General features: G+C 39.4%; 1 protein-coding gene across 1 annotated transcript in view; it reads left to right on the plus strand.

The window, feature by feature from the left end:
- Window positions 1–2983: 2983 nt before the first annotated feature.
- LOC132870020 (receptor-type tyrosine-protein phosphatase eta) overlaps window positions 2984–14488 on the plus strand; it is a 34438-nt gene continuing 22933 nt past the window's right edge. Inside the window, exons 1-2 of the mRNA XM_060903566.1 lie at window positions 2984–3429; window positions 11384–11411. Coding sequence (XP_060759549.1) covers window positions 3364–3429; window positions 11384–11411 — 94 coding nt within the window. The 5' untranslated portion in view covers window positions 2984–3363. The remainder of the gene's footprint in view (window positions 3430–11383; window positions 11412–14488) is intronic.

The following is a 14488-nucleotide window of genomic DNA, read 5'->3' on the forward strand; positions in this document are numbered from 1 at the left end:
TAGCAGTCCACCTTCCCGCTCTCTCCATTCAATCAGCGAACGTCACACAGGAAGTGAACCCCAGCGGGTCATAGAAACTTGCGCAGGAGAAGAATGACTATTTGTAGGCTACAGAAACTTTGAGGAACGAAATAAAAACCGGTATTAACCGGTTACCATTATTTTTAATAAGCGTTTCTGTTCCGGAACATAAAAAATAATAAAGTTTCTGGTTTCGTTTCTGTTCCATGTGAAATAGAAAAAGTTCCCGGTTTTCGTTTTCGTTCCTTGAACCGGTTCAAAGCCCTGCTAGAAATATCACCATTTATATCAACATACTGATAATGATCAGTTAAATAAGAGCTGAGCCAGGAGAGGGCCATTCCCTTAACTCCCACATTTTCTAGTCTATACAGAAGAATGGAATGATCAATGGTATCAAATGCTGCACTAAGGTCAAGCAGCACAAGTAGCGAGACACAGCCCTGATCAGACACCAACAGTAGGTCATTTACTACTTTAACCAAAGCTGTCTCTGTGTTATGATTAGGTCTAAATCCTGACTGATACATTTCATGGATGTTATTCCTATGTAAATATGAGCGTAACTGCTGTGCCACAGCTTTTTCAAGGATCTTGGAGATAAAGGGGAGGTTTGATATTGGCCGATAATTGGACAGCTGACAGGGATCAAGGTCAGGTTTTTTAATCAGGGGTTTGATAACTGCTAGTTTAAAGGATTTTGGTACATAGCCAATCATAAGAGAAGAATTTATTATTTTTAGAAGCGGTTCAATTACTTCAGGTATTATCTGTTTGAATAGATGTGTAGGTAAGGGATCTAGTACACAAGTTGAGGCTTTTGATGCCGAGATTAATGAAAGTAATTCAGTTTCTTTTAGGGGAGTAAAACATTCTAATTGATAATCTGATACAGTTATATTGTTAACTACAGGGTCACTTACATTGTCTGACCTTAAATTAGTAGATTGAATTTTTTGTCGGATATTCTCAATTTTGTCATTAAAAAATTCATGAAATCATTGCTACTACATACTACAGGTATGCATGTGTCTATAGTGGACTTATTCCTGGTTAATTTTGCTACAGTATTAAATAGGAATCTAGGATTATTTTTGTTATCTTCTATTAGGGAGGAGAGATAATGTTGATCTCGCAGCACTAAGAGCTTTTCTATACTTCAGGAAGCTCTCCTTCCACGCTAATTTGAACACTACCAATTTTGTTTGACGCCATTTATATTCCAATTTTTGAGTGGTCTGTTTAAATGTGCGAGTGTCATCATTATACCAGGGTGCTAATTTTTTGACTCTGACCATTTTCCTTTTAAGAGGAGCTACATTATCTAAGGTATGGCGGAATGTTGACTCTAAGCATTCAGTTGCTTGATCCACATCATATACCAGGGCAACAGGATGTGATGAATTACTAATTAAAGGTTCCTAGATACTCTGATCAACTTTATAAACTACAGTAGAAATGACAGAAATGCTTCAATTACATTTATTTTCTAGGAATTATGGGTACCAATAATTGTGGAACAGGTGATTTTATGAAAAATAATTATTTCTTAGTCAGGGATGTTTTCATTCATCTCATTATCTCTAGCTGCTTTATCCTGTTCTACAGGGTCGCAGGCAAGCTGGAGCCTATCCCAGCTGACTACGGGCGAGAGGTGGGGTACATCCTGGACAAGTCGCCAGGTCATCACAGGGCTGACACATAGACAACCATTCACACTCACTTTAGAGTCACCAGTTAACCTAACCTACATGTCTTTGGACTGTGGCGGAAACCGGAGCACCCGGAGGAAACCCACATGGACAACATGCAAACTCTGCACAGAAAGGCCCTCGCCAGCCACGGGGCTCAAACCCGGACCTTCTTGCTGTGAGGCAACAGCGCTAACCACTGCACCACCGTGCTGCCCAGGGATTTTTAATTTTTTTTTTAATTCGTTTGAGTTAAGGGTTACATTTTTCTACAATTTTCAGTGTGAGATTATGCTTCTGCAATACGAATTGAATTTATTTAAGACTTTTAACACATCTTAACCAGGGGTGCCAATAATTGTGGAGTGCGCTGTATGTCGTAAGCGCAAGTTCACGTTGCTGTATTCTCTTTTAATACTGTTGTTGTAACCAGAGAAGCATTAATTTTGTTTGTTTGTTCATTTCTTTTTCTTTTTTTTGCACACAACAATTATTCTGTGATTTTGGAAGACGAATAATATTTGAGTGATCATGTCTGCTGAATTGATGGGACTTTCTTGGAGTGTTTCCTACAGTTATGTACAGTATGTGGGGTTATATAAGCAGTTAAAATGGGTCATTTTGACCAGTAGCACTGGAAATGGAACAGGAAGTGTATGCTGCTAAACTCCGAAAAGAAAACGTGCAAAAGTAGCAGTGGTTTTCTGTCTCTGGGCTGCTATCTGCTCTGCATAACCTAGATATAACCTGAAAGGAGACCACAACAACTAACTGAAGTCATGTTTGTGGCCTGTTACTCACAGAAACCAGCAGTAGTTTCATATCATTTAACATTTTAGTAAACATTTAAGACTGTTTTAGACCTCGGTTGCTGGATTCTATTTTGGAAGGGAAAAACAAAAGGTTAAAGGTTAAACATCAGGATTTGATGTTTATATGATATGTCATTTTAGCTCATCCAGATGAGTGGAAAGTTGGGGGGGGGGGGGGGGGGGAGCTTGAATGGCTCAGATGAATATGGTGGTATTGCCTTGTTGCTCTTAAAATTAAACCTGTGCGGTGATCATAACCCTTCTTGGAAATTTGAGGACCCCTGGTATGGTATAGATGCTACTATATGGATGAAATTAAAAAACACAGCACTGAAACAGAGGTCATTATTGGTGTAATTCTTGGTGGTCTTTCAAAATAATGGTTTTTTTTTTCTTCAGCATGCACATGGCCTAACTTCCTTTTTAGCTGTGTCAAAGCCGCAGACACTGAGAGAGAAAGAGAGAGAGATGATTGTGCTATAGTGAGCTCTGTAGGCTTGTGACTGAGGAGGCGGAACTACTGCACACCACCAGGCCATCAGTAGTGACTACTTGGTGCCCGATGGCTGCTCCACCCAGTGCTGTAAATTCAAACAACTTTCTTCCTTTATCTCACTGTGATACCTGACACTCTCTTGGACGGTTTGTGGCTGCGAGTTTTGGTATTCTTTTATTTCCTTTTTTTATTGTTGATCTATTTGTTAATTATTTTTAGCGAACTTTTAAAACATTACCAGTACTCGAACTGTTGCGCTCGAGGCGGAGCGTCCTTACAGAAGGAGGTGAGTTCGCAGCAGGAGCAAACTTCTAACGGGACTTATGAGACCGAGACAGGCATCATGACCTGGCTTTCGTTAAGAATGTTACTCCTTGTGACTCTCTTCAGCTTCTGTCGGCTTAATCAGGTAGATATCTGTATTTTCTAATAACTTTGACAGTATTTTTCGGGTAAAAGGACTAGTGAACGATGGAGTGAAAAGTTTAAGTCTTGAACTGTGCACCTGTTCCGCCAGGTAGCGCACAGAGCTACATTCATCTACAACTCCATCACTGTTCATGATAAGGGTAAAATCAGTCACTTCAGACTTTTTTTTCCCCCCCTTACTTGAGAAAGTACTAGTTTTAATCCAGCAGGCTTGTCTTTAAGGTTTGAAAACCAGCAAAATGTCAACATGTATCTTTTGCATGGGATGCGACATACAGTATTTTTCCTTTTATCTCATCTCATCTCATTATCTCTAGCCGCTTTATCCTGTTCTACAGGGTCTTAGGCAAGCTGGAGCCTATCCCAGCTGACTACGGGCGAAAGGCGGGGTACACCCTGGACAAGTCGCCAGGTCATCACAGGGCTGACACATAGACACAGACAACCATTCACACTCACATTCACACCTACGGTCAGTTTAGAGTCACCAGTTAACCTAACCTGCATGTCTTTGGACTGTGGGGAAAACTGGAGCACCTGGAGGAAACCCACACGGACACGGGGAGAACATGCAAACTCCGCACAGAAAGGCCCTCGCCGGCCACGGGGCTCGAACCCGGACCTTCTTGCTGTGAGCCAACAGTGCTAACCACTACACCACCGTGCCGCCCGTTTTCCTTTTATAAGTAAAGTAAAATTTATTTATAGCGCTTTTCCCAGACAAAACAGTCACAAAGTGCTTCACAATAACAGAAAAATTAAAAGGCTAAAACACAGTAACATAATAACACAATGAGACATAGTCACAGATAATGTAGCAATAGGTATACAATGTTAACCAAAAGCTAGTTTAAAGAAATGTGTCTTTAGCTGGCTTTTAAAACAGTTTACAGAGACAGCAAACCTGAGATGAATAGGTAGGGCATTCCACAATTTAGGGGCAACTGTCTCAAACGCACGATCACCACGGGTTTTTAGACGAGTACGTGGGACAGACAGAAGGTTTTGATTGTCAGACCTGAGAGAGGTGACATGGATTATTTATCATCACATTTATAATGAGCTTTAAAAATGCCAGACATTACAATTGAAAGTGCGGCTTCAAAACATTTTAAAAGTTCTGGATATGTTCACAACAAAAGCATAAGGTTCATGCACAACATATCAGGCATTTCATCTGAATGCAAACATCAAAACTCTTATTCAATGGAACTAGAAGACTGTGCAGCATGTGAAAGGTTTGTGCTAAGACATTTTTCACATTCACTTTCTGAGCCATAGTGAAGATTGAAACTAAAAGTGTCTGTACAATGGTAGGCCAGGCTAAAACTAGTTGCATAAAAGTGCTAGTGTTGTTTGTGTATTTGCATTATGTTTAACACAAATGCACACAAATAATAAGAAGTCAAAGACAGGTTTCAAGTGAAGTAACCCAGATTTTGTAGCGCAAGTAAATAGCTTCATAAACCAGCTTCAGAAACCTTGCTTATTAGCTTGCCCCCAAGCTGTAAACTGATGACTCTAAAGGTTTTTTGGTCTTTGCTATGTGTAGAAATTGTACAATGCTAAGTTCAGGGAATGTAAAGCATTATATGAAGTGGTTATGCCACTATAGGCCATTGTTGAAAGTTATATAAAGGCACTTCGAAAAAAGAGAAGTGAAACATTTTAATTCAGAGGTTGCTTTCCGATTCATGACCTTGCAAATGAATGTAGTATAATCATTTCCCAGTAACATCAAACTGGATATACAGGGCTTTCTGTCAAATAATAATAATAATAATAATAATAATAATGTATACAAATGGCTGTTTTGGTTGTTTAGTCTACAAGCACTGAAATGAATATAGTTTGATAGAAAGTATTTTTTCTTAGGAAGAGGCACATAAGACTGTTTCCTAAGGATAACAGGAAACACTTTGAGATAAAAAAATCACTTGATCTTAAAGAAGCTAAAATTGGGATAACTGAAGTTGTTACTTGTGGTGGGAAAATGTTTCGTAAATCAGTGTGTATGTAACTGGTGCATACTACCAGGATTTGTGCAGCATTAAGGCCTGCTCAATGTAAAAATCGATTCATCACTGGATAATTTTATGCCAAATTTGTCTGCAAGATGGATTTCATGTCATATAGGTACACTGTACAAGAACGTAATAGGAACGTCCTGCTACTGAAGGAGAAGTTTGGAATAGAGCTTTCTCCTGATATTCATCATCAGAGCATTGAACTAACTAAGAGAGAGGAATATATAGAACTGCACATATGTCAGACATTTTACAGCATAAATAAACAAAACAATAGTAGCAAGATGCTATGCAGATGCCTTTTCTTATTTCCCAACTTAATTTCTACTGTGGCTTTGCTCTCAGTTATTAATTGTCAAACAGCTCACATCTCACTATAAGTAAACAAATAATACTCCCAGCTGGGGATCTGCCCCTAAAAAGTGCAAGTCTGCTACTATCATCATATGAGAGACATTGCACATCTCAAGCCATTATGTTGTATACCTCTCCTCTCATATTTAATATTAAGGCTGTTAAAAGTATGGTAGAGAGCCCCCCTTCCAATTATCCAGATGAGAAAGACTATGTGATATAAATTAATTAAGCAAAATTAATTAATTTCTACTGGATTATTATAGAGGTTTTCTCCTCTCTAGCATTCATACCTATGGACAATTTAGACCCACCAATTAGCCTAACCTGCATGTCTTTGGGGGAAACCAGAGCACCCAGAAGAAACCCATGCAGACATGGGCACAACATGCAAACTCCACACAGAAAGGCCCCTGTTGACCGTGGGGCTCAAACCTAGAACTTTCTTGCTGTGAGGCAACAGTGCTAACCACTGCACTACCATGCTGCCCCAAAAGTAATTATTAAGTCAAAATTGTTTACTCATCCTACTTCACCCTATAGCTATCTAATTATTCTAAACCTGTTTTTAAACTGTATTTGATTAAAATTTTATGTGAACACCTCTACTTCCTGTATACTTCTGCCCACTGGAGCACTAGTCAAATGATAGCATATGGCTACAAAAACTTTTTGAGAGCAAGTGACCTGAGGCTACATTTTATTTGGCGGCTTCACAGCAAAGTGTGCCCTTGACATGCCTTCTTTTATTAGCAGCCAATTGGAATTGTTTTTAAGTTGTTTTTTTTCACCACATTTGGACAGTTTTCCACGGAACTTCATATTTGTGACTGTCACTCACTGCTGCTGTTTAGACCAGAGCTTTCACAAGATGGCAAGTTCAAGTGGACCCAGAGAGAAAGAAAATTATGTTATTTCTTTACAGAAACATTCTTTTTACATGGTGTACACCAGAAGAAAAAAGAGAATAAAGGAGCTTGGACTGGACCAGCCCAATTTAGACATTGAGCAGCAGGCAAGTGATCAGGGATGGGCTTACATTCGAGGCTTCTGAACAGTTAGATGCAGGAGAGGCTGAATGCATTGGCCATGCTATCAATGGTAAAGAGACTGGTTACTGAGATGACTGACTTTTTAACCAAAAAGTCACTGAGAAATTTGCAGGCCAGAAGGAAAGGAGGGCAAAATTTATGTTCAAGTTGTGCTTGTTTTTAAACCTAAATATTGGCAGCTTTTATGTAATTACTCAGTTAAGCAGCACTCAAGCAAGAATTTACTTGATGTTCATCCTTCGGGGTCGAAGATGACCATGACTTCAACTTGGTTGGTGGTGGTTGTAGGTCCAGAGGTGGCTGATGAGGCCAATCTGGGCTTTGAAGGTTCTGTATGCCCACATGTCAAAGTTCCACATGCCAAGTTTGAGTACCTTCACTATCTTTTTGTTGCATTTTGACTGCTGAGTGGGATCCCCACCAGCTGTGGTGTGCTGGACAAGGTGAGGTGAAGCAAGCTATGTTTGTAGCACCTTTTCTAGCCCCTTCCTCCATGGAGGTGAGCAGAGTGAATCCTAAACAGGGCTGCTCAGACACCCAAGGGGCTGCTGAACTCCACTGCTGCTTTGTTCCAACAGAGAGTGACCCTATGCCCTGGGCCGCCTGTGTGCAGGTTCATGACTACAGCTTCCAGTGTTTCCACATCTGCTGTTTCACCACTTGCCCATCGCCACAGGACTTGAATTTGAATTCAAAGTCATGACTTGCATGTGACTTGGATTAGAGTGAGGGAGAGTTGTGCAACCGTCAGCCTCACTCTCTCATCCCAACCTAACTGGGTCCAGAGGCAAGACAGAATCAAGATGGCTGGAGCTAGGTCAGAATGCAGTGGATGGCCAACAGTGTTCTAGGTGTTGCACTGTGCACTGATCGCTCTCCACAAATGCTTTGCTGGGTCTGCCTTCCTGTCCATTGAACCACCAGGTGGTGATCTCCTCTGCACAGTCTGCCGAGTCCAGTCTTTGGTCGCAACCCTGACCAGGGGGAGTGAGGGGTTGCTAGTACTTGCTCAAGGCATCACCCCAGGCTAGTGGAGGGAAGGAGACACCTTACTACTCCATTGCATGGCAGTCAAGGAGATTTTTGATCTCAAAATCTAATCATTTCATCTTTGTCCCAAAGTGCACAAATGGTGAAAGTTTGGTGAAATTCCTTTCATTAGTCTTTGAGATATGGCGTTCACAAGGTTTGGGGATGGACATTTGACCTCACAGTAATCTTGACCTGTGACCTTTTAACCTCAAAATCTAATCAGTTCATGTTTGTCCCAAAGTGCACAAATGGTGAAAGTTTGGTGAAATTCCTTTCATTAGTCTTTGAGATATCGTGTTCACAAGGTTTCGGGACAGATGCACGCACGGATGCACGCACGGATGGACAGACAGACAACCCGAAAACACAATACTTCCTGCACCTTAAAGTGCTGATGACACGTTTTTGACATCTTTGGCGATGTTTTATAACATAAAAAGTAATTTCCGATGATCCATATATTAATTCACGAAGGCGCCTATTTTACAAGTTATGATAAAAAACGTGGCTATTTGGGCAAATTTGACAGGGCTGCAGCACCCAGGAGACGAAGGAGGAGGAGGAGCTACAGTATATGATGTCAGCGAAAGAACCTTCCTCCTAACTTACCAGTTTGTTGTTGATGCGACAGGTGTTCAGTTTATCATTATTAGTATTTTTATTATACATTATTATATATATATATAGTTATTATGCCTTCGCATTGTGTTGCCGGCTTTTGCTCCAAAACCCACAAGGATGGGGTAAATTTATTCAAGTTTCCCAGAGATCTCGAGCTGCATGCGAAGTGGGTGAAGCAAGTCAGGCGCACTCATGACAAGTGGGAGCCCTCACCATCATCCGTCCTGTGCTCTGAACACTTCGATTTGGACTGTTTTGACACCCTTCCCAGCTTCAAAGAATCTCTTGGGTGTTCAGTTCAGCACAAACGTGTGTTACTACCATAAGCAGTGCCTACACAGTGTTGCCAGATTGAGAGGTTTCCCGCCCAGTTGGGCGGTTTCAAGTGCATTTTGGTGGGTTTTGAACATATTTTGGGCTGGAAAACGTCAGCAGCATCTGTTGCCAGATACTGCTGAAGTTTTCCAGCCCAAAATATGTTCAAAACCCACCAAAATGCACTTGAAACCGCCTAACTGGGCGGAAAACCTCCCAATCTGGCAACACTGCCAGTATTCCGGAGGGGGTCTACTAGTAGCTATGCCGGATCCAAAGACAGTCCTCCTGTCAGAACATGTGTTGTGAAATGACATAAGATAAAGGTATGTAGAGCTATAGATTCTACATGATAATCATAAATGTAATCATAAAGTCGGTGTGATATCAGTCATGTATTTGCTTGTGAAAGCTTGCGGCTTTCATGTAACTGCCGCCTAGCAACGAGAGGCAAAGGGTAAAGAGAGTAGGCTATCATAGATTCTATTCGGAAGAGATCAACACAATTCTAGACTCCCAGAAGAGGAAGAGCTAGCACTAGAGAGTTCACCGGCGTTTTCATGCACCATTTCCATTGAGTAGAACCAGAGTAGAACAGCCAGTGAACCGCAGCGTGTTCTTCCGCTGACGTCACAACATGGCCGCGAGCCACAGACCCAGTTTTCTTGTGCTGTGCAATTAAAAGTTGGATATTCGCGTAACAACAGCTTCTTTTCACGTAATTATAACAGAAATCTAACATGTTTGCCATGTTGTATAGTTTATTTAAGAAATTGCATAGTCTCATGTTCGTGTCATCAGCCCTTTAAGGTGGCAGAGGCATAAAAACTCAACTAAAAAAAACTAGCTCTTAATTCCTCAAAAATAAAAATTTAACTAAAACTACTTATGCATTCCTAAAATTAGTCTGAAATGAAAAGCCAAATTGAAAGACAATAATAAAAACTAATGAAAATTTCAAAGCTATAATACCTCTGCCCCAATACCCCACTCCAATTTTTTTATAAAGTGTTTTTCTTTTAAAAGAATAAAAGTGATAAAAGAGTACAAAGTATAACAGCTTAATTGGTCTAAAGGCACAGGTGCAGAAATCTATTTTCAGTCTGCGTTTGAAAATGGTTACAATCTGCGCACATCTCACAGTTTCAGGGAGTTTATTCCAACTAACTGCAGCGGGGGTCTGATAACAGGTCAGACTCCACTGATCTGCAGTGTCTAATAGGCCTGTATTTTCCCACCATATCAGTAATGTAAGAATGACCTCAACCATTTAATGATTTGTATACAAGTTACAGTATTTTGAAATCTATTCTGAAACTGACCGGGAGCCAGAGTAATGATCTAAGTACTGGATTAATGTGTTCATACCTCTTTGTCTTTGTTATAACTCTGGCAGTAGCATTCTGAATAGGGTACAGCTGACTAATGAATTTTTTGGGGAGGCCAGTAAGAAGGCCATTACAAAAATCTAGCCTGCTGGAGATAAATGCATGAGTGAGGTTTTTTCTAGACCTTCTGCAGTTATAAAGGATAGGGTTATATCAGCGGTAAATATCAAATATCAGTGTAAATATCACTGTAAATATCAGCGGTCAGTGAGCACCTCAGTGTGATCAGCTGTTCATTAGCAACAAAATAATGTAACTGTCAGTACATGGTCAAGGTAAACCTCTGGATGGCAGTAATGCAATGCTGTGGATGCCAGGCAAAAAAAAAAGAAAATGAGGAAGAAGGTAAACCTGTGCATGTGCACATGGACTTCCTCTGTCTGCTTGACTGTGTGAAGCGAGCGATTTCATTCACATTATATGCTAGGCCGGAATCCCCTTAAATTAAATAACTTCCCAACCACAGAATGGCCTGTTTTTTTGTTTTTAGATATTACAGAAATAAACATATACCACAATGACCAAATTTCAGAGGAAACTAAATTTCACTGATTTTATGAAATCGAAAGGCTGTCTAGCTTTAATTTATGGAAATTATTTTTTCACTGTCACTGTTGCCTACTGTTAAAAGACAAATGACATTTAATTAAATTGAATTAAACAAATAAATGCCATGGCCTAATGGTTCGAAAAACAGCTTTGGTACCAAAAGGTCATTGGTTCAATTCCCTGGACCAGCAAGAATAGCTGAAGTGCCCTTGAGTAAGGCACCTAAACCCCAACTGCTCCCTGGGCTGCCCACTGCTGAGGGTGCTGAGGGTATGTCAGGGCCTTGTTGTAAGTCACTCTGGATAAGACCGTCTGCTACATGCCTGTAATGTAATTTGAAATAATGATACTACTCCTGTTTTTCATCTAAGGTAGGTTGATAGTGTATTAATTTATATTATGGAATTACATCGTCTGGGACTATATCCTGTTGTTTCAATGTGTATGGCTAATTAAGGATCAACATATTTTTCGAATAAAACATTCTTAAGACCCATTGTTGTTCTGGACCAATTGTTTTTAGCACGGTGTCAAGCTTTATTATTTGAATTTGTTTGTGTCTCTCTCAGTTTCTCCATTTCAACTTTTGCTTACAGTTTGCTGAAGAATCACGAAGTGTACCAGGTAATACAATTGCACTTTCTTCATGTCTGTGTGTGTGCATGCACGCGTGTGTGTAGCACGTCATGCTGCTCTAATATCGAGCAAAAGTAATGTCCAAAAGTTGTTGTTTTTTTGCACCCTGTTTTTTTTTTCATACAAACTTTGTAATAGATTTCTATTTTAGGACTTCTACATTATCAAGTCAGTACAGAAACATATTAGAGGTCCAAACGTTCGTTTTCCAGCACAAAATTAAATGTTACAGAAAAAAAAGTTTGCATCTGAGCAGCATATTATGTAAGAGAGCACTTTTCAGATTCAAAAAGAAAACATAATGAAGGCTACTGGGTTTTGGTGCAAAATGAAGAAGTGTGACAGTGAAAGTGTCCAGAAGAACTGTGGCTGGTTCTGTAAGATGCTCAGTCAAACCTATAGCTCAGTTCCTTATAAACTACATGAATTGTACCTGAGACTGCTATTTTTTTTCTAAGCAAAGTGTCCTCTCACACCAAATATTGACTTTGTTTCATTTATTCTGGTTGACTGTTGTTTATAGAGTAGAGTGGAGGAAAAAGCCCCCCTTAAGGAAAATTCAGTTTTTCTCCAAGTTGAAATGAACCATGTGTTTAGTTTTAATCATAGTTTTTGACAACAGTGACATGAACAATAATGCCACCTAAAGTTTGCCTAAAGTTAATACTTATTATTATTTTTTTTAAACAAAAACAAACATTGTGCCAAGGGGGCCTTTTACCCCCCCCCCCCCCCCCCCAGTGGGGTAAAAGGCCCCCTGAGGTGGGGCAATAGGCCCCCTCACTCAAAAAAAGCTGTTTGGATAGCAAAAGTGTTTACTTAAGCCTATAATGTGAAAGAAACAAGAAAATATCCCTGAATTAATGAATAGATGCATTATTTTATTATATTTCGCATTTTAATTTCAATTTTTTTAAATTTCAATTATTTTAATATTAATTTCAAATTACTTGCTTTACTCAACCAGGTAAGCGAGATGTTATTAAAAACTATGTATCTGCTATTCAGAAATGTATGAAATACAGTAATTATGATAAAAGGAAACGATGCCCCCTGGGGGCCATTTACCCTGCCATTAAGGGGGCGTTTTACCCCACAGACTACACTTTTACAAAAAAGGGTCTTACTTTCAAAATGTGATTCAACTTTTTATACCTAATGTATTTTTTTAACGTACTGACTTGTCTACTCATACCACATACACAGCTGTGATATCTGACAAAATAGCAGCTATCTAAATACAGTTTTACTGATATCTGAAAATTATATCACTTACCATGAAATTTGATTTCTCTCCGCTGCGTTGCTGATATGCGATCCACAGTGGATATTTGTATATCCCCGTTGTCAAGCCAGTCCATAGCAACAATAGAAATGTAACTTTGCGCCATCTGGTGGTTATTTTGGGTAAAACAGGCCGGGGGCGTATTACCCCATGGGAGCGTATTACCCCACTCTACTATAGTATTTTTCCTAATGTTGAAACATTTCATTTCATTATTTTTAAGCCATTTTTGGTCAACAGCATTTCTTTACATGTGCCTAAGACTTCTGCACAGTACTAATATATATATGAAGAAATTAATATCAATTAACTGACATTGTGGCCATCAGACACAATCAGGCCAAATATTTTGTTTATTAAAATCATTCCCTAAGAAGCCACAGCTGGTTAGAGAGTTGCATGTTGCAATGCTTATACACTGAAAATAGTGGACCGAAATTAACCATTGAATAAAATATGAACCAAAAACAAACAAACAAACAAACAAACAACAACAAAACCCCCCAGCAACATCCATTTTTGTCCAGTTTCGGTGAGTCTCTTCTCCTCTCATCCCCCTCATCAACAAAATGTTTCATCCTGCAGATCCTCTGCTCACAGGATGTTTTTTGTTTGTTTGTTTGTTTGTCTGTTTTGCAAAATTGTGTGTAAACTCTCAGTATCGTTGTGTGTGAAATTTCCAGGAAATCAGGTTCTGAAATACTCAAAACAGCTCATCTGGTACAAACAACCATGCCATGGTTGATCACATTTTTCCCCATTCTGATGTTTGATATGAACATTAACCGAAGCTCATGATCTGTATCTGTAAGATATCACTGACCAAAATTTGTGTCAGTCTCAAAACTTTTGGCCACGACTGTACTCATTTACACCAATCAGATAATCACATGGCAGCAGCACATGATTATCTGATTATATCAGACAGATTGATCTGAATCTGTATGATATTATGTACTGTGCTGCTGCCACGTGATTATCTGATTGACATAAATGAGTACAGTTGTGGCCAAAAGTTTTGAGACTGACACAAATTTTGGTTTTCACAAATTTTGCTGCTTCAGTGTTTTTAGATATTTTTGTCAGATGTTTCTATGGTAGACTGAAGTACAATTATAAGCATTACATTAGTTTCAAAGGCTTGTATTGACAAATACATCAAGTTTATGCAAAGAGTCAATATTTACAGTGTTTACCCTTCATTATCAAGACTTCTGTAATTCACCCTGGCATGCTGGGTATCAGCTTCTGGGCCAAATCCTGACTGAAGGCAACCCATTCTTGCATAATCAGTGCTTGGAGTTTATCACAATTTTTGGGTTTTTATTTGGCCAGGAAACTCCCCAGATCTTAATCCCATCAAAAACCTGTGGTCAATCCTCAAAAAGTTGGTGGCCAAACAAAACCCCAAAAACTGTGATAAACTCACACTGATTATGCAAGAATGGGTTTCCATCAGTCAGGATTTGGCCCAGAAGCTGATACCCAGCATGCCAGGGTGAATTACAGAAGTCTTGATAATGAAGAGTAAACACTGTAAATATTGACTCTTTGCATAAACTTGATGTATTTGTTAATAAAAGCCTTTGAAGCTTATGAAATGCTTATAATTGTACTACAGTATACCATAGAAACATCTGACAAAAATATCTAAAAACACTGAAGCAGCAAACTTTGTGAAAACCAAAATCTGTGTCAGTCTCAAAACTTTTGGCCACTCCTGTAGGTGTCCAGGTGTTCCTAATAAAGTGCCCAGTGAGTGTATTTCTCTCTTTTTATA

The sequence above is a fragment of the Neoarius graeffei genome, chromosome 2 (genome assembly GCF_027579695.1).
Source record: "Neoarius graeffei isolate fNeoGra1 chromosome 2, fNeoGra1.pri, whole genome shotgun sequence".
In the NCBI taxonomy this organism is placed as follows: domain Eukaryota; kingdom Metazoa; phylum Chordata; class Actinopteri; order Siluriformes; family Ariidae; genus Neoarius; species Neoarius graeffei.